This window comes from Phacochoerus africanus, chromosome 8 (assembly GCF_016906955.1).
Source record: "Phacochoerus africanus isolate WHEZ1 chromosome 8, ROS_Pafr_v1, whole genome shotgun sequence".
Classification (NCBI taxonomy): Eukaryota; Metazoa; Chordata; class Mammalia; order Artiodactyla; family Suidae; genus Phacochoerus; species Phacochoerus africanus.
In genome coordinates, this window is record NC_062551.1 from 10,520,463 (window position 1) to 10,541,274 (window position 20,812).

Sequence of the window (20,812 nt, forward strand, 5' to 3'; positions counted from 1 at the left end):
AAAGCAGCTCTAAGATCAAAGTTTATAGTGATACAAGCTTAACTCAGGAAACAAGAAAAACCTCATGCAAGCCAACCTAACATCTAAAGCAACTAAAGAAAAAAGAATAAACAAAAATCCAAAGTTTGTAGAAGTAATCCTAACAGAGGAGAAACAAGTGAAAGAAATTTTTAAAAATAGAAAATACCAACGAAACTAAAAGCTGGTTCTCTGAAAAGATCAGCAAAATGTATACACCTGTAGCCAAAGTTATCAAGAAAGAGAGAGGGTCCAAATCAATAAAATCAGAAATGAAAAAGAAAAACAGCACAGAAACACAACCAACGAGAGATCACTATAAACAACTGCACGCCAATAAAATGGAAGATCTAGAAGAAGGACAAATTCCTAGAAATGTACAAACACACAAGTCTGAGCCAGGAAGAAACAGAAAATATAAAGACCATTTACAAACAATGAAAATGAATCAGTAATTAATTAAAAAAAAAACTCTACAAACAAAAGTCCAGGACCCCATAGCGTCACAGGTGAATTTTACAAATACTGAGAGAAAACTTAACTATCCTTATCAAACTATTTAAAAAAAAATCTCAGAGAAAGGAATGCCTCTGAACTCATTCTACAAAGCCGGCATCACCCTGATACCAGAACCAGACAACAATAACACAGACAAAATTACAGGCCAATATCACAGACAGAAATAGATGCAAAAATTTTCAGCAAGATATCAGCAAACCAATCCAATAGGATCTTACACCATAAACACATAACTTATCTCAGGGGTACAAGGATGTTTCGATATCTGCAAATCCATCAATATGATAGACCACATTTAAAAAACTGAAAAGTAAAAACCATATGCTCATCTCAATAGATTCAGGAAAAGCTCTGGACAAAATTCAACATCTGTTCATGATTAAAAACTCTGCAATGTGGGTATAGATGGAACATACCTCAACTTAATAAAGGCCATATATGATAAGCCCACAGTAACATCACATTCAACAGTGAAAAGCTGAAAGCATTTTCCCTAAGATCAGGAACAATATAAGTATGCTCACTCTCACCAGTTTTATTCAATATAGTATTGGAAGTTCTAGCCACAGCAATCTCTTAAGAAAAAGCAATGAAAGGAATCCAAACTGGAAGATACAGTAAAACTATCACTGTATACAACATTATACTATACATAGAAAATCTTACAGACACCACCAAAAAACTACTACAGCTCATCAATTAATTTGGTAATGTTTCAGGATACAAAATTAATAGCAAGAATCTGTTGCATTTCTATATATTAACAACAAACTGAGAAATTAAGGAAATAATCCCATTTATAATTACATCAAAAAGAATAAAATATCCTAGGAATAAACCTACTTAAGGAGGTAAAAGACCCATATTCATGAAACTATAAGATACTGATAAAAGAAATAACAGAGATCATAAACAAATGGAAAGATATACTGTGTTCATGGATTGGATACTGTGTTCATGGATTGGAAGAATTAATACTGTTAAAATGATCATACTACCCAAGGCAATCTACAGATTCAGTGCAATCCCTATTAAAGTACTAATAGCATTTTTCACAGAACTAAACAAATACTCTTAAAAATTTGTATAGAAACACAAAAGACCCTGAATAGCAAAAACAGTCTTGAGAAACAAGAACAGAATTGAAAGTATCATGCTCCCTGACTTCTGAATATACTACAAAGTTACAAAATAATCACAACAGTATGGTACTGGCACAAAAACAGACACATAGGCTAATGAAATAGACTAGAGAGGCCAGAATTAAACGTGTGCATTTATGGTCGATTAATTTAGAATAAAGGAGACAAGAATATACAGTAGAGAAAAGTCCCTTCAATTAGTGGTGCTAGGAAAACTGGACCATTATATATAAAAGAATGAAATTACTACATTTTCTCATACCATACACAAAAAATAAACTCAAAATGGATCAAAGACTTAACTCTAAGTCAGGAAATCATAAAACTCCTAGAAGAAAACATAGGTAGAACATTGTTTTTGACATAAATTGTAGCAATATTCTTTTCCATCTGCCTCATCAGGCAAAGGAAGTTAAAACAAAAATAAGTAAATGGCATCTAATAGAAGCTTTTTCACAGAAAGGGAAACCACTGACGAAATAAAATGACAGCCTACTGAATGGAAGAAAATATTTGCAAATGGTATGACTAATAAGGGGATAATAACCAAAATATATAAATAGCTCATAAAACACAACATTAAAAAGAGCAAACAGCCTAATCAAAAAATGGACAGAACTGAATAAACTTTCTTCCAGGAGAACATGCAGATGGCCAAAAAAGCACATGAAAATGTACTCAACATCACTGATTATTAGAGAAATGCAAATCAAAAGTACCACGAGATACCACCTCACACCAGTCAGAATGAACATCATTAATAAGTCCACAAATAACAAATGCTGGAGAGGGTGTGGAGAAAGGGGAACCCTCCACACTGTTGGTAAGTTGGTACAACCACTATGAAAAACAGCATGGAGGTACCTTTGAAGTCTATACATAGAACTACCATATGACCCAGCAATTCCACTCTTAGGCATATATCCAGAAAAAACTTTCCTTGAAAAATACGCATGCACTTGCATGTTCATTGCAGCACTATTCACAATAGCCAAGACATGGAAACAACCCAAATGTCCATCGACAGATGATTGGATTAGGAAGATATGGTGTATATACACAATGGAATACTACTCAGCCATAATGACATAATGCCATTTGCAGCAACATGGGTGGAACTGGAGACTCTCATACTGAGTGAAGTAAGTCAGAAAGAGAAAGACAAATACCATATGATATCACTTATATCTGGAATCTAATATATGGCATAAATGAACCTTTCCACAGAAAAGAAAATCATGGACGTGGAGAACAGACTTGTGGTTGCCTAGGGGGAGGGGAGGGACTGGGGTGGATTGGGAGCTCGGGGTTAGTAGATGAAGACTATTGCCTTTGGAATGGATTAGCAATGAGATCCTGCTGTGTAGCACTGGGAACTATGTCTAGTCACTTATGATGGAGCCTGATACTATGGAAAAAAGAATCTATGCATATACATGTAACTGGGTCACCATGCTGTAAAGTAGAAAATTGACAGAACACTGAAAATAAGCTATAATGAAAAAAAATACAAATCATTATAAAAAAATTCTACATTAAAAAACAGGAAAAAGAAAAGATGCTCAACAACATCAACATCATCAGAGAAACTGCAAATCAAAACCACAGTGAGATATCACTTCATACCTCTCCATGGCTATCATCAAAAAGAACACAAATAACAAATGTTGTTGAGTATTTAGAGAAAAAGAAACCCTTGTACACTGTTGATGGGAATTTAAATTAGAGCAGGTACTGTGGAAAACAGTATGGACATTCCCCCCAAAACTAAAAATAGAACTACCATATGACCCAGCAATTCCACTCCTGGGTATGTATCCAAAGAAAACAAAAGCACTAATTCAGAAAGATACATGCATCCCAATGTTCATCACAACATTATTTACAATAGCAAAGATATGGAAGTAACTTAAGTATCCATCAACAGATGAATAGATAAAGAAGATGTGGTATAAATAGGAATACTACTCAGCTATAAAAAAGAATGAAATTTTGCCATTTGTAGCAACATCAATGGACCCCAAGAGTTATTATGCTTAATGAAGTTAGAACAAGACAAATACTATTTATAATCCCTTATATGTGGAATATAAAAAAAATATAGACAACCAGTGATTACCAGAGGGAGAAGGGGCATTAAGCAATACAAACTACTATATATAACAAACAAGCTGCAAGGATATATTGTACAGCACGGGGGATAAAACCAATATTTTATAATAACTGTAAATGGAATATAATCTATAAAAATTTTAAATCACTGTGTTGTACACCTGAGACTAATATAATATTGTAAATCAACTATAGCTCAATAAAAAGATTAAAGAATAAAAATATTTACTGTCTTGCTCTTTACAGAAAAAGTTTGCCAATGTTTCGTTCAGATCATTTGATATTTTGGGCTAATATTTGAATTTTGAATTTTGTATTTGAATTTGGGGCTAATTCCAAAACTCACAGTCTCTTTACCTCAGTGTATTTTCTTCCTCCCAAATATCGATCCATATGGTGATGCCTGTCCAAGATGAAGTCCTCACCTGTCTGCAATAAAATAGAAAAATAAGGATAATGCAGTGAATTTTTTAAAGCAAAACGTATATAGAAAATCAATTTAAAGGGCTTTTTCCTAATATTTTCTTGTTTATTCTTATGTTATGAAGTATCTTGATACATGTGCCTGAAAAATAATAACTTGACCGTCCTTTTTTTTTTTTTTAACTTTCATTTGGCAGTGAAATGATTGACTTTTAGGAAACATCATATTCACCATGCTAACTCAGAATTTGGCTGGGCACCTGAGGACATTAATTCCAAAGCTGTCTCATAGTATTATTTCTTTTGCTGTCCAAATTTTGAACTATCCCCTCCACAATTATATCTGCAGAGATTGCCTGAAATTCTTTAAATACTGTGATGAATTGCCTAAATGTGCCTGTACTTGTTTTTGCATTCTTATGGCAGCTTCTGTATTTCTGGAAGCTCTCTTCTTTATGAGTGTCTTAACAGGGAGACACATACACTTGGGGGAGATAGAAAGCATTTGCTTAAGACCCTTCTAATCAGATCGAAAGGCTCCCAAGTGCTGGAAGAGACTCAGTAGACCACGGGCACATGTGGCTGGCTCTAGACAATCCTGTTTTATTGACAGGCATCTGGGAAATGTCATGAAGCACGGAGATTCCTTTCATCTGCTGTCACTGACCTCAGAAAGGACATCATCCCCGGATTGTTCCTGACCTCGTTCCCCTTTTCCCTCTTCTGTAGTGCACCGTGACCTGTGGAGGAGGGGTCCAAACCCGATCAGTCCACTGTATTCAGCAGGGCCGGCCTTCCTCAAGTTGCCTGCTCCGGCAGAAACCTCCAGTGCTACGAGCCTGTAATACAAACTTTTGTCCAGCTCCTGAAAAGCGAGGTAAAGGGCCCCATGCACCAGTCGATTTTAGTACCATACAGTGTTTTTCAAAAACCCACTGTATTTGATTGTGCAGCTTATGCCTTGCACAACGCTAGGGGGTGCCATTCACATGAAAGTCTACATGAAAAGCGCTGCAGAGAAGTGCACAAGGCACAAATCCAAGGCAGTTCCTGCTCAAAATCATCTTGTTTGCATGGACATGCAAGGAATGTTTAATTCTATAATAAGGCTTTTTGATCATTCTTACTTTGAAAGGATGAAACGGTAATCTTGCAAGTCCCCTTTTTAACACTAAGCTGAATAAAGTAACCACCATGTGGCAAAGATTATGCTACCCCATGGGGATGCAAGAATAAATAAGAATTGCCCTCAAGGAGCTCACATTTTAATTGAGGCAAGAACTAAATCACAATTACAGTGAATATGCATTATCCTAGAACTACATCTTGAATGTTTTCTTAGCTCACATTAGGTCAAATGAAGTACAACACGTGCTGATGGAAAAATGGGAAATTCAGTTATCTGAGTGAACCATACCATTCTTTACTAGTCCAATCTATTTTAAAGTAATCTGACAAACACCAGGAAATATGTCTTCAGCTTAATCAGACTTCTTTGTGCCAAAGAATCATTTTCCATCATGTACCTGCTGATTTTTCTTTTTATCCAATAACAGCATTTTGAAAACTGTCCAGTCTCTTATCCCATGTTTTCCAATTTGTGGTGAATCTGACTCAGGCCTGTTACTTCCTCTCCACTGTCCATATCACTTCCATCTCTCAATTGATGTTGTTGTTTATCTCCTTCTTAGAGCCTTAGGTCCAGGCATCAATTTTCTCTCCTCTGCTGTTTCTCCTTCCTTGTCTGAGATTTAGACAACACAACAAAACTAGTAATATAGCACTTGCTCAGAGCAAGATCACCTCTAAGGCAATGCCCGAATTCTACAAGCACACAGTCTTCCTTAGCAGAAACCTTACAGGGAAAGAAGCAAGTAGTCATATATTCTCAGACTGACCCCTCTTTTCCTCACCATCAGTGGTATTTCATTTCCACCCTTTACTGTACAGCCACAGACAAGCCCACACATACAAAGACTCATTATGGAAGGCCACACATAAAGGGCGTACCCCCCCAGTATTTCAGACAGGCCAATGGCCAATTATGAAAATTGCTCAACAGTATGTATTTCCTGGCAGGAGTGTGATGTGGGGAGAGTCCAGGGCCATGTTAGGCTAAAGCAGTGGGGAGGCCTTTGTTGTTAGTTATTATTTTGTGCACCCAGCACCACACATGGCATTTTGTGGCATTCATCATATGTCAAATGAACAAATGCAGGAATGTATAAAATAAATAAAAGATTGTGTGTTAAGTATTCTTCTTTTATCCCTAGAACTCTCTATGGATAAAAGAACATGGCAGGGTCCTATTCTTAAGTTACGGAAAGCACAGTGTCTCAAAGAAGGAGGAAGACACAACAGCAAATAGAAGAGGTGGCGTGTCAGCAGTGTTATAATGGTGGGCAGTTCTAGCTGGTTTGCAGGGATGCTGCGAGGTTAAAAAAAAAAAAGAGGATATGGGAGGAGGCTTCCTAGAAGAGGGACTTCTCTCCACACCTCCTGACTGAGTCAGGTCTCCTTTTATGAAGAGGAGTAAAACGAGAAAGCAAATAGGAAGACCCAAGTCCAAGTGTTTCTTTCTGGCCAAAAATTTGGCCTAAAGTTTTATACGAAGATTTCCTCTCAGTTCCCCCATTCCCATCCCAAATGTAAGGAGAGTGGTGTGCCCACACTGCTGCCCCCACAGGCTCCCCCTCCTACGTTGCTGGCCCGATGCCCACTAGTGGAAGGGATTTGAGTGTATTTCCTGGACCTGAGTCTTCAGGAAACATGAATGGGCAGTAAGTGCTCTCATGATGACACAGGGAAATGGTTTCAATTCTCTAAATACTCTGAGACCCCATGGCCAGGCACTGTGAGAGTTTCAGAGATGCAGCCTTGCCCTCAAGGAACTTAGAGTCACGTGGAAGTGTCGAGGCATTGTAGTAATTCAGACTGGACCCTAGAGATGGCATCTGCCCACGTTGGCATCATCCTGTCTTCCAGTACAGCCAGGCAAGGTGTGCCATCTCCCACACGCCCACCCATGCTGGCAGCCAGTATAAGGCATTCACTTTATACCATCGTCACTGTGGGTTGCTCTACCTAGAGGTCTTCTTTGGATCTCCACTTTGGGGACCACCCCTGCAACTTGGCATTACACGTATTTTACATGTAAAACTTATTCAGGAAAGAGGGAAGCCCTGGGCAGTAACACCCAGAGACTTCTTGGTCACACTGCACTGTAACTGGTAACACAGACTGCAAGATGCCTGGACTTGAGACTAGTGGGATGTAGTCGGAGACAAGTAGACTCTCAATACTGACAGGCTACTCCTCATGGAATCTCATGTCTTAAAGAGGGGGATGGGTGGGCAGCATTCACTGTACAATGAATGTACAGAGCCAGGACTCTGAATTCATAAAAATGGATTTGAGTCTGCATTATGCCACTTATTATATGGATGTGGGCAAGCTTTTAAACTTTCTGAACTATTTATAAAATAGAAAAATAATGCTTAGCTTAAAAATTTTTGTTTATTAAAATGTAGTTGATTCACAATGTTGAGCCAAATTCTGCTGTACAGCAAAGTGACCCATATACATATCTTCCATCAGCTTCTATCCCAGGAGCCTGGATATAGTTCCCTGTGCTGTACAATAGGGACCTCATTGCCTATCCATTCTAAATGTAACAGTGTGCATCTACTAACCTCAAACTCCCAGTCCATAAAAGGTTACTGAGAATTAAATAAGGGAATTCCATTCTTAATGCTTACCTTTTTAGTGCTTACTGTGAACCAGAAACTGTTCTGCTGTCTGATTGTAGGTAGAACGGTGGGCATTTCCACCCTCCTGTCTGGAAACAAACAATGAACCAACCAATGCATATATAATGTCAGACAATAAAATAAAAGAATAAAAAGAGTATATGGAAAGAGAACGATTGGGGGTGAGGAAGAGGTGGGAAAACCCGTTTAGATAGAATTGTCAGGCCAGGCCACTGTGACTATGCGATATTTGAATAGAGGCCTAAATGTGACATAAGGGAAGGTGAGCTATGTCTTTATCTAGAAGCAGACTGTTCCTGGCAGAGGGAACAGCAAATGCAAAGGCCTTGAGACAGGAATAGGTAAATCTGATGACAGCAAGAGAGCTGGACAACTGGAATGGGGTGAATACAGTAAAACGGGTTAGGCAATGAGCTGAAAGGGATCCTGGAGGCCTTGCTAGTCACTGTAAGAATGTGAGATGCAAGTGAGTGCGACAGAAGCCAAGGGAGACCTTGGAGCAGCGGTGCAGGAGGACCTGACTTGTAGGAGAGTCACTGGCAGTTACAGGGAGAAGAGGACCAGGGACCTAGAGCAGAACAATGACTTGTCTACTCTTCAGGGGAGGCAACTCCAACAGTCCAGTGAGGGGACGAGATTCCACTAGGACAACGGCCATGCTGGAGTGGTTGGGGGCTGGGTGGATTTTGAAGATCAAGCCGATACTATTTGTCAGTTGTTTGCTCCACAGGATGTGCAGCTCACTCGAGGGTCATCCCTAATAGTGTAAATAAAATACCTGACTCAGAATAGGAGCCAAAGAACCAGCTATTAGTCGTCATCATCAATGGCCATAACCAAACACAGAACTTACGCTGATATCAGCGTGAGACATCTCACATCTGCTTCCCAACTTACATTTAGCTTATAAGCTGCAGACACCGGCTGAAATCCCATTCTTATCTCAAAAGGGTTAAGTGTTGATCAACAGTATAGTTAGGCTCGTGCTTTTAGTGGTCTGTTTTTATCCTGTAGTATTTTCCCGGCATCCATAGGATAATCTCTGCCATCTAAATAGGCACGAATCCAGACATACATTCTGATGGATCAGGGCACATGCTAAGGGACTGAGGTGTAAGACTGTGTACAAATATATATTAAAAATAATTGGAGTTCCCTGGGGGTACAGCCAGCTAAGCATCCAGTATTGTTACCGCCGTGCCTCAGGGTCAAGGAACCTGGCTGAGGAACTTCCACGAGCCACAAGTGTGGCCAAAAATAAATAAATAGAAAGAATCGAACTTGAAGATACATACCTATGTAGACAAAGAGACGCTTCATTTCATGTCTGGCTTGTATCTCTAATACATCCTACACTGGTCTCCTGGGGCCCCACCTCCACCCCTGTAGAGGTCCCCATTAGGTAAACATGACTCCATTCTTCTAGATGCTTGGGTCAAAAGCCTGTAGTTACTCTTGCTTCTTCTTTTTCTCTCACACCTTTTACCAGCCTGTCAGTAAATCCCCTAGACTCTACCTCCCAAATATATCCAGGACTTTTTGGAAAGAAAATAACTCCAGGAGTTCCCGTTGAGTAGACACTCCTGAAGAGTACCTAGGAAGATGCAGGTTCAATCCCTGGCCCAGCTCAGTGGGTTACAGACCCAGTGTTGCCATGAGCCGCAGTGTAGGTATCAGATACAGCTCAGATCCTGCATTGCCATGGCTGTGGCATAGGCCTCAGCTCCAGCTCCAATTCAACCCCTAGCCTAGGAACTTCCATATGACACAGGTACAGCTGTAAAAAGAAGAAAAAAAAGAAGTAACATCTCCATTTCATCCTTATCCCCAGTGATTTGAGTTGGGTACAGGGAATTCTGTTTTTCAACAAATACTTCTTGAGTAGCTACTTTGCGGCACGTACTGGATGTTGGGAACAAAGCAATGAAAAATGTAGATAAAAATCTCTGCTCAAGGGTTTTTGCCCTCTAGAGGGGACCCAGACAGTAGGTATTCACATAATAAGATGGGTAGCAATAAATCCAATGTAAAAAAATAAAGCAAGGGAGGGAATAGGGAGTCCTTCCTGGGAGACCAAGGAGCTTGCTATTTTCATAGAGGGGTCAGAGAAGGCTTTTCTTGATAGGTGACCTTTGAGCAGAAACCTAAGGTAAATGAAGAGGAAGAGACCCAGATATCTTGGGGGAACCAGATCCCAGGGCCTTGGTCATTTTAAGGACCCTATCTTTCCCTCTGGGTGTACGGCATCCAATGGGAGAGTTGGGGGCAGAGACACAACATGAATAAGCTTCTATTTTGAAAGGATCATTGGGGCTCCCAAGAGATAGAAGGTGAGTTTGTATAAAAGGGAGGTTTGCGCAGAAGAAGCAAGGCTTAAGGAAGGAAGTGTGGGCACTTCTGAATCATAAAAAGATGGGCTACAAATTGGGAGCAGCAGGAAAAAAGCCGAAAAGCAAGACCCTCGAGTGCCCTGTCCAAAGGCACAGAGGGGAGTCGCTGAGGGATGAATTCAGAAGGGAATTGATTGGGTGCTGTGGGTGGCGTGGGGTGTGGGATGTGTTGAGGGTGACGGTGACTGAAGGCTTTCACAGAGGAAGGGAACGAAGCTCCAGATATGAACATTTGTTCCCCTATGGGTAGACCTTAAATATCATTTGAAGAGAAATCCTTGAGAATCCAGTGAAATGACTGGGCCTTTAATCCTAAAACAGGCATTTATGCTTATGTAAAGAAAAATTTACTTACCAATTCCTGTGCTGTCTTTACCACCTGAGGCCCTTCTGGGTAAAAATCTCTGGTGCCCTGTGTTCTGCTCCCAGTAGATAATCGCATCTGTTATCTTCAACAACTAAAGAAGTAAGGAGAAAAAAAGATTGATATGGACTTAAATTTATGTATTTGCAAATTTGCCATGAGATTTTATTTAAACCCACACAGAATGTCGCAGCAGGGCCTTCAATCCAGGTGTCCTGACTCCCAGTGTATTAAGTTCCTTACTCCCCAAAGTAACACGCTTGGACCAGCAGCAGCAGCAGCCTTGGGGTGCTCGTTAGAAATAATCTCAGCCCTCACCCCAGATCTTCTGAAACAGAACCAGTGGTTTAACAAGATCCTCATGGGATTCCTAATGTGCTGGTCTAGGGTACTTCCCTTGGGGGCAAAATAGTAACTCCTGGGATACGGGAGAGATTCTGGCATTAATCTCAGGCTGGATAGGACTTTTTTTTTTAAGCATCCAAGTTCTCCACTCCCCCAACACCTGTTTCCATTTTGTTAATGGTTATAGTCCCTTTTGGTGTCTCAATCCTGCTTTCCTGACCCTCCTACCAAAGTCCTAATGTTTAACGATAAGATCCACTCAGGAGCGTAAGGCAAGTTGACCCAACAAAGTCTTTGTTCCAAGTAGGCCCTCCCCTTAAGAAGAAGGCTGAGAACCTATCCTAACGTGCTGAATATGTTCTCTCACCCTTAGAGGATCCATCCTGTGTAGATTTCTTCACCTGGTGCCATCTCGTTCCTCAGCATGGTGTCTGCAACCACAAATTTTACGGTAAACAGTGCTGCAAGTCATGCACGAGGAAGAGCTGATCTTGACTCCCTCCCAGCCCCGAAAGGGCCAGGGTCTTACCTCTCAGTCTCCAGAGGCACCAGCCACCTTTCCATCAAGAGCTGAACTCTGCACAGCACTCATGAGCAGACCGCAGTGTCAGAAGCGCCCGGCTTGTCAGGCCCCCAAAGCACATGGTACTCAGAAGCACTTGAAAACGAGAAGCGACGACACATCTGACTTACAAAAGCGTAAAACAAAAATGCAACAGTTTTGATTTGCACTGTTACACGGAAGAAGTGATGACTCGCGATGAGACAAAACAAATTTTAGTTTTGACAAAGTGAGACTCCGGTCAACGCTGGGACGGACCCTCCCCCTGAAAACTTCAGAGGGTTCTATGACCACCACATCTGTTTTGAAAAGGTCATTTAAGACTTCAAGTCAAAGACTGAGACTTGGAGCAATGAAATGTGGATCGAATACGCTGCCTAACTGTTCCTTGGAGCTCACAGTTTGACCAAAAACTGTGGACACTGCAAACCAGGAGTTATACAGATGCCAAATGGTGCTCGTGACTGCGCTTGCTGCTGGACTAGCAAGCTTCATGTCCTGTTTATTTGGGGCGTGTGTGTGTGTGTGTGTGTGTGTGTGTGTGTGTTCTGTATTATTTTGTTTAAAGTATATTCTGCTTATAGAGAGTCTCCAAGACCAAAATTCACAATTGGAAAAGTGTTCCAAGGAATATTCTGAAAACAGGGCAACACAGTCTAGTTAAGACATCTATTTAATTGCAATTCACATTCTGGAGAAAAGAAACAAAATTCAAAACTCATATGGAAGGCAAACATTGGTGCCCTACACAGGAATCGACCTCATAATTTTTGGTGCTAGCTGAACAAGTACACAGGAGCCTCAAGTCCCTTCTTTGGGAATCGGAATTCGTGAGATGTTCATTTCCAGTAAAAATCCAAGAGGAGCTAAATAGCAGAATAGCCTTGTTTTGAAGGAGAGGAGACCAGCATTTATAAGGCTCCCCACCTATTATCAGAGATGCTTGGAAAATTAAAGGCCACTTGTGGTTTTCTGCTACCAGCTGACATGTTTAAATTTGCCCTAAGATTTAGTTAACAAGAAAAGAATCAGTGGCAGTAGAAAAATTCATGTTTTCTTTCTATGTGAATATTAATAAATCATAATATGCCTCAACCCTTTAAGCAGTAAGAGTGCTTTATGATCTTTCAGATGGCATTTTCAGTCCTCAGAAGCCAGCTGCTGGTAGGCACTAATGAGCTTAAAATTGTTCTCAATTGGAAAAACACCACACTATTTTGCCAAAACCAAAGTAACTTGCAAGACTGTGTCCTTCTGTAGTTTTTGTGAAATGTGGTTATAAAGGGCATATTTATATAATTCTACTCTATTCCTCAATTTCTTTGATGAATGTAACCCAATTTTACTGCTTTAAAAGTCTCAATTCAAACAGGGATTTGCCAGCTCAGCACAACCAACGAGACAGTGGTTGGTTAAATTTAGAGCATCCTTTGTTCCGTACTAACTGAAATCATGCATTCTCAAATCTCAGAAATAATGATTAGAATATTCTCTCTGTCTCCTTGGCTTGGCCTAGAGTAGGGGCCAAGTTGTCATTTAAAAAAAAAAAAAGTTCCGCATCACCGCCCTTTGTCCCTCTGATAAATTGCAAGTTCTTTGTTTCTTTATATAATTATCATTTTATTATTTATGGAAAAATTAATTTATTAATTAATAGCCTATTCTTATGTGTTTCACTTGCTTCCCTAAGTGATATTAATTCTGAGGAAAATGTTGAATAAAAACATGGATTATAGAGAAAAGTCAAAATATATGTGTAATATTTAATTATTTTATAAGTTTTATAATAAAATGCTCTGTTTCTTTGTCTTTGAAACTTGTTAAGTTCTTGAATAAATCAGTGAGAAGCTAGCTATTACCCAGTGGATTAAAGTGTATATAAATGTTGATTAGGCATCTTAAAGAGGGAGTTCCCATCATGGCACAGTGGTTAATGAATCTGACTAGGAACTATAAGGTTGCAGGTTCGATCCCTGGCCTCGAACGGTGGGTTAAGGATCCGGTGTTGCCATGAGCTGTGGTGTCAGTCAAAGACGAGGCGTTGCGGTGGCTGTGGTATAGGCTGGTGGCTAGAGCTCCAATTAGACCGCTAGCCTGGGAACCTCCATATGTAGCTGGTACGGCCCTCAAAAGACATAAAGACAAAAAGAAAAAAAAAAAAGGAATCTCAAAGAGTGGAGTTCCCGTCATGGCTCAGCGGAAATGAATCTGACCAGTATCCATGAGGATGAGGGTTCGATGTCTAGCCTCAATCAGTGGGTTGGGGATCCAATTTTGCCATGAGCTGTGGTGCAGGTCACAGACTCGGCTCAGATCCCACATTGGTGTGGCTATGGCAAAGGCCAGCAGCTATAGCTCCGATTCGACCCATAGCCTGGGAACCTCCATATGCCGTAAGTGTGGCCCTAAAAAAGAAAAAAAAAATACAGAATCTCAGAGTAATTTCTCAAAAAGTTGAGAAAGGTTTGGGGAAATATATTAATAATTTTTCTTATTTAGAAGAAAATTATAAACCACCAAATTCTGGGATGAAATACATGACATTTATCATTTTATGAAGACACTGAATTATTTTTTTCTACTCTCAGTGGTCATGTAATCATTTATTTATGACAGTCATCCAAGTTATTTAGATAAACCCACTATAAATTTAATTGGTTTTCTATCTCTTTCCATTTTTTCCTCCTTGAAAATCTTTTTGCAGAAAAAAAAAAAAGTGGGGAGGGAAAGGAGAGGGAGAAGGAAAAGAAACTAATAAATTAAAGAGAGAATTGTTCTTAGCTTTTCCAAATTTTGAATCTTCAGACCAGAGGAAAATAAAACCGCCTGGTCAACATAAGTCCAAATAAACAATAATCAGTATTTTTTTCTGCATATGTTATATGTGTGTCAGCATAGCTTTAAAATATGTCGAGGAGAACTTTTAAGTAAACGATTGCTGTTTGGCAGACATAACAAAGAAATTATGGTTAATAATGAAAAATGGAGTAGACGGCAGAAGAGGGACCTTTTTACTTTCGACCTTTTGGGAATAAAGTGTTATTAATAAAAGCAGCCATACGTTACCGCAGCTAATCTTCACAGCAGCCTAGTTAGGAAGATGCTATTATCATCCCTTTGCACGTGAGGACTGGATTCACAGAGATCCGCATATTTGGCCCAAGAGTACATGAGCATTAGTGATGGAAGAAAACTCCAAGCCAGGTCTGTCGGGCTTTAAAAGTTATTATCAGGAGTTCCTGTTGTGGCGCAGTGGTTAACGAACCCGACTAGGAACCATGAGGTTGCGGGTTCGATCCCTGCCCTTGCTCAGTGGGTAAAGGATCTGGCGTTGCCGTGAGCTGTGGTGTAGGTTGCAGACGCGGCTCGGATCCCGCGTTGCTGTGGCTCTGGTGTAGGCCGGTGGCTACAGCTCTGATTAGACCCCTAGCCTGGGAACCTCCATATGCCTCGGGAGCGGCCCCAGAAATAGCAAAAAAGACCAAAAAAAACAAAAACAAAAGTTATTATCACCTGGGAATGATTTTTAAAGAGAGAGAAGGCCATGTAGGCCTCAGAATTCTATTAAGGCCCCTGAGCTGCATAAGAAGAGAGTCTGACAGTAAATGAATTAACGAAGAATTGAGGGCAGAGCCGGGATAACTTAAGGTGGGGAACTGCGACAGGAGGCAGTACATTCCCGTTTAGCCCGTCTTTTCAATAGAAAATACTTTAACACTTGTTGCATACTGTCTTTATTCTCCAATAACTGCCTCTCTCGAGGATGGTAGTGTCTCCTGGGCAACAGACCTCAGTGTCGGAAGCCAACAATGCCAAGTCCATGAGGATGAAGAGAGAGAGTGACAAACAGCACTTGGCATGGATGCTGTATTGCCAGCTGTGGAAAAGGATAATGTCACAGTAGCGTGTATCATTTAAGAAATGGTTTATGGGAGTTGCTGTGGCTCTGGCGTAGGCCGGTGGCTACAGCTCCGATTCAACCCCTAGCCTGGGAACCTCCATATGCCGCGGGAGCGGCCCAAGAAATAGCCACAACAACAACAACAACAACAAAAAAAAAGAAATGGTTTATGGGAAGAGTTCCCATTGTGGCTCAGTGGTTAACAAATCCGACTAGGAACCATGAGGTTGCGGGTTCGATCCCTGGCCTCGCTCAGTGGGTTAACGATCTAGCGTTGCCGTGAGCTGTGGTGTAGGTTGCAGACGCGGCTCGGATCCCGCGTTGCTGTGGCCCTGGCGTAGGCCAGTTGGCTACAGCTCCAATTCGACCCCTAGCCTGGGAATCTCCATGTGCTGCGGGTACGGCCCTAGAAAAAAGACCGAAAAGAAGAAAGAAATGGTTTATGGGGAGTTCCCTGGTAACCCAGCAGTCAAGGACTTGACATTTTCATTGCTGTGGCTCAGGTCACTGCTGTGACATAGGTTTGATCCCTGGCCTGGGAACTTTCATATATGCCTCAGACATGGCCATAAAAGAAAAGAAATAAATGGTTTATGGAATTAACAGCATATAAAAGCCATTATTGCCAAATGCAATGTAGAAGTCTTCTTGCTAACGTCCTACATGGGTTTATTTTAGAGACCAAAAAAATATTTATGCAGGGGAGTTCCCATTGTGGCGCAGCAGAAATGAATCATGTGGAAGCATGAGGCTGCATATTCCATCCCTGGCCTTGCTCAGTGGGTGAAGGATCTGGTATTGCCGTGAGCTGTGGTGTAGGCTGCAGACACGGCTGGGATCCGGCGTTGCTGTGGCTGTGGCTGTGGCATAGGCCGGCATCTGCAGCTCCGATTTGACCCCTAGCTTGGGAACCTCCATATGCTGCAAATGCAGCCCTATAAAGTAAAAAAAAAAATGCAGATTCCATGTTGTGTCTGCCTTACCTTATCTTTTCCATAAGATCTTAAGTTGCAACTGATGCTGAGGCCAAAAAAAAAAAATTGATTTAAATGTATCCATTCAAAAAAATAAAAAATAAATGTATCTTTCAATTAAAAATAATGTGATCTAAAGAAAATACTGTTTAAAAAGTAAACTTGCTATAACTCTGGTAACTGGAAAATATGTATTATTTCCCAAAAACAAAGCAAATAAAAGCCTACTAAATAAGATTAACATTTAAATAAATTTTAGCAACAGAAAAAAAAACAACCCCATCCAAAAAGGGCACAAGACCTAAATAAACATTTCTCCAAACACATATGGATGGTCAGTAGGCACATGAAAAGAAGCTAAGCATCACTATTATTAGAGCCATGCAAATAAAAAACTACAATGAGGTTTCACCTCACACTGATCAGAATGGCCATCATTAATAAGTCTACAAATAACAAATGCTAGAGAGTGTTTGGAGAAAAAGGAACTAAAAACAGAATTATGATATGATCCAATAATCCCACTCCTGAGCAGATATCCAGACAAAACTGTAATTCTAAAAGGTATACGCACCCCTATGTTCATAGCAGCACTATTCACAAAAGCCAAGACATGGAACCAACTTAACCGGCCATTAACAGATGAATGAATGAAGAACACGTTGTCCATATATACAATGGAATATTACTTAGCCATAAAAATGAATGAAATAATGCCATTTGCAGCAACATAGATGCAATGAGAGATTATTACACTAAATGAAGTCAGAAAAGGAAAGATAAATATCATATGATATCATTTATATGTGGAATCTAAACTACAACACGAATGAACCTATCAACAAAATGAAGACAGATTCAGAGACAAAGAGAATAGACTTGTGGTTGCCAAAGGGGAGGAGAGAAGGAAGGGGCAGACTGGGTGTTTGGGGTTAGTAGATGCAAGCTATTACATTTAGAATGAATCAACAGCAAGGTCATACTGTATGGCACAGGAAACTGTATTGATTCTCCTGGGATAAACCATGATAGAAAAGAATATTTTTAAAAGAATTTATTTATATGAATAACGGAGTCATTTTGCTATACAGCAGAAATTGGCATAACATTATAAATCAACTATAATAAAAAATAAAAAGTACAGACAAGTACAAAAAGATACCAAAAAATTAACTTTAATTAAAAATAAAATATAGGAGTTCCCATTGTGGCACAGCGAAAATGAATCCAACTGGAAACCATGAGGTTTCGGGTTTGATCCCTAGCCTTGCTCAGTGGGTTAAGGATCTGGCGTTGCCGTGAGCTGTGGTGTAGGCTGCAGATGCGGCTCAGATCTGGCATTGCCGTGGCCGTGGCGTAGGCCGGCAGCTACAGCTCTGATTAGACCCCTGGCTTGGCAACCTCCATATGCTGCGGGTATAGCCCTAAAAAAAGCAAAAACAAAACAAAACAAACATATATATATATATGATTTCACTGGTGGCAGGTTAAAGATCCAGCACTGTCACTGCTATGGCATGAATTCGTTCCCCAGCCCAGGAACTTCCATGGGCTGTGGACACAGCCCAAGGTGGTGGGGCGGGGGGGTCAGTAAAGGAGTTCCCATTGTGGCTCAGCAAGTTAAGGACCAACGTGGTCTCCATGAAGATGCTGGTTCCATTCCTGGCCTCATTCAGGGGGTTAAGCATTGCCACAAGCTGCAGTGTAGGTCGGAGATGTGGCTGGGATTTGGTGTTGCTGTGGCCGTGGTGTAGGCCAGCAACTGCAGCTCCAATTTGACCCCTCGCTGCAGAGGAACTTCCATATGCCACAGGGGCAGCCATAAAAAGAATAAATAAATAAATAAATAAAAATTTCAATGAGAATAAGTAAGCTTTTCCTCATTCCTCAGGAATACTCAGTTCAGCATCACTAAGCCTAAGATAAAATTTTCTGTCAATAGGATTATTTTTGTCTTGAATGCCGATTCATATCTATACATAACAAAGGCAAATTATATCCATTTAATTGTACCTGTGCTGATGAGGTTAGACAGTGAGAGTCCTAAGTGACTTCTGTTCAACAAATTTTTGTGTAGAGAGAAGCCATTAGGAGAAATATCCAGCACGTGTTTTTCTAAATGCAGCCAGTTATTTGTTAGTTTCTGCAAAGCAAGAGCCAACTGCCTCACCCATGCACACAACCGGCATTCTCTTTGAACATTATGAGAGATCCTTGTAAAGTATTTCGAAGTGTTTTCCTCAACTCTTGTTTCCTAACGGATACGGGTGAGTTCATAACCAGATCATCGGGTAGTGAGAAGTGTGCAATTGGTGGTTGGTGGCAAGGACCAGGCATGCCCACTGATTGTTCCCAGCATGCTAACTGGGACGAGAAAGAGGCACCAAGCTCTAGAAAAAAGAAATCCTATAAGGCATTTCCCCTTAGCTCCCCTGTTTCTTTCTCCTCCCCGCCCCCCGCTTCTCTTCTTCCTTACATGGCCTGGGCCTCCTGATTTAGCCTTCCCTGCCCCATTCAGGTGAGGACATCACCTGCCATTACCTGGTGTTGGAAAGCACTACTTTGCATCAGCATGTGGTACTCTAGAATCCCCCATCCCTGTGACTAACGGACTTTCTGAAACTGGTGTGCAGTTCAAAGAGTGGCACTTTTGCTGTGTTGACAATCAGAGCCCTGGAGGAGACGGTCTTTGATGATGACCCAGGGCCAGGAGCTGTTCCTGCTGAGGACAAAGCCCAGACTTGTTTTTCTCTTCCTGATTCCTCCCTTCTCTTCTTTCCTGTGGCCGGAACACAGGAAGGATGGAGCAGCCCCGCCTTGGCAGAAGGCCTAGAGAGTCTACCATTCTTGCAGACTTCTGCTTCACATGCTAGAAGCGAGCCTCGTATCTCCCATTTCTTGGAAAGAAGGTCCTCCATCCCCTGCCCCATTCCCTTTGAAAGGCAAGTTGTATCTAGACTAATTCTTAGGATACTAGTCTCTAAATAATCGGCAACATTATCATCACCTAAGGATATTTTACATATAAACTTCCCAGGTCCTATTCTAGGAATTTAAGTAACCTGGAGGTAAGACCTGGACATTTCTATTTTAAAAGGCCTTCAAGTTTAGGGACAGCTGGTTTGGGAACCACTGGTCAAATAAAGAAGTGCCTTGTGTCTGCCTGTCTTGTGCAGGCAAAGGAGGCCCCTAGGTACCGTGCCCTCTGGCACAGCTCTGCAGTGTTCTGGGCCAAACTCAGCTAGGAATGGAGGGCCACTGGCTTACTCTCACTCCTTGCATGTGTATTTCATCTGGGAAATTCTTGTGACAGTCCTTGATGGATCAAGAAAAGGATACACGAGCAGGGACAAGTTCCCTGCTCACCTTCCTCTTCTCATTCATTGCCAAGCATGTCAGTAGCGTACAGTGGGGTTTGGTGGGCAATGGAACAGTAGGATAGAGAGAGGTTGACCATTTCTCTCAGTCATGTACCCACATGCAAGAGCTAGTGTACTGCTTTTTAATTCTTTATAAGTGGGAGGGCATACAGTAGAGAAGCCAGTGAACTCCCCATCAGAAAATGTCTTCTGGCAAATCATTCCTGAGGCTTCTTTTTTATTTTTATTTCTATTAAAGTACAGTCAATTTACAGTGTTGTGTCAATTTCTGCTGTACAGCATAGTGACCCAGTCATATATGTATATAGACATTCTTTTTCTCATTGTCTTCCACCTTGCTCTAAAGGGACAGGATATAGTTCCCTGGGCTGTACAGTAGGACCTCATTGCTTATCCATTCTAAAAGTAGTAACTTGCATCTACTAACTGAGGCTTCTTTTGTGTGTTTGTGTGTAAAGAATCCCACAGTGCAGGAAAAGAGTGGTATTCCTGAGATCCAGAACCAAGATGGAATGAAGCCTTCTGTCCTATTTCCCACCCAGTCATAGGTGCCAAAAGGTGAATCAATCATTTTTATGAATTACCCCAATTCTCACTTCCTTAACACATTTTCAGAAATGCATTGGCAGAGTTAACTGAGTGAAAATGGTAACTTTAGCTTCTGTCCAAAAGAAGACAAAACAGACAACATCTTTGATAATAGAGGGAAGAGCTATTAGAAGGATGCTTTGGAGCCATGCTAAAGAATAAACAAGTTAATTTCATGGTTTGTGCTATTCTGGGCTTCTGATTTTTCTTGTTTAAGGGCTAATTTGTATTAATTTACAGGTTTTTGTTCTTAAGACTGGTTCCAGATATTAAAAAGGAACATGCCTATTTATATATTTGCATCATTTTACAACAATAAAGGAA

The 20,812-nt window shown here is 40.8% G+C and overlaps 1 protein-coding gene across 1 annotated transcript in view; it reads left to right on the top strand.

Annotated features, from left to right (window-relative positions):
* ADAMTS18 (ADAM metallopeptidase with thrombospondin type 1 motif 18) overlaps nt 1–13,259 on the top strand; it is a 164,883-nt gene extending 151,624 nt beyond the window's left edge. Inside the window, exons 22-23 of the mRNA XM_047792836.1 lie at nt 4,944–5,091; nt 11,457–13,259. Of these exons, the coding sequence (XP_047648792.1) occupies nt 4,944–5,091; nt 11,457–11,572 (264 nt within the window). The 3' untranslated portion in view covers nt 11,573–13,259. The remainder of the gene's footprint in view (nt 1–4,943; nt 5,092–11,456) is intronic.
* The last annotated feature ends 7,553 nt before the right edge of the window (nt 13,260–20,812 follow it).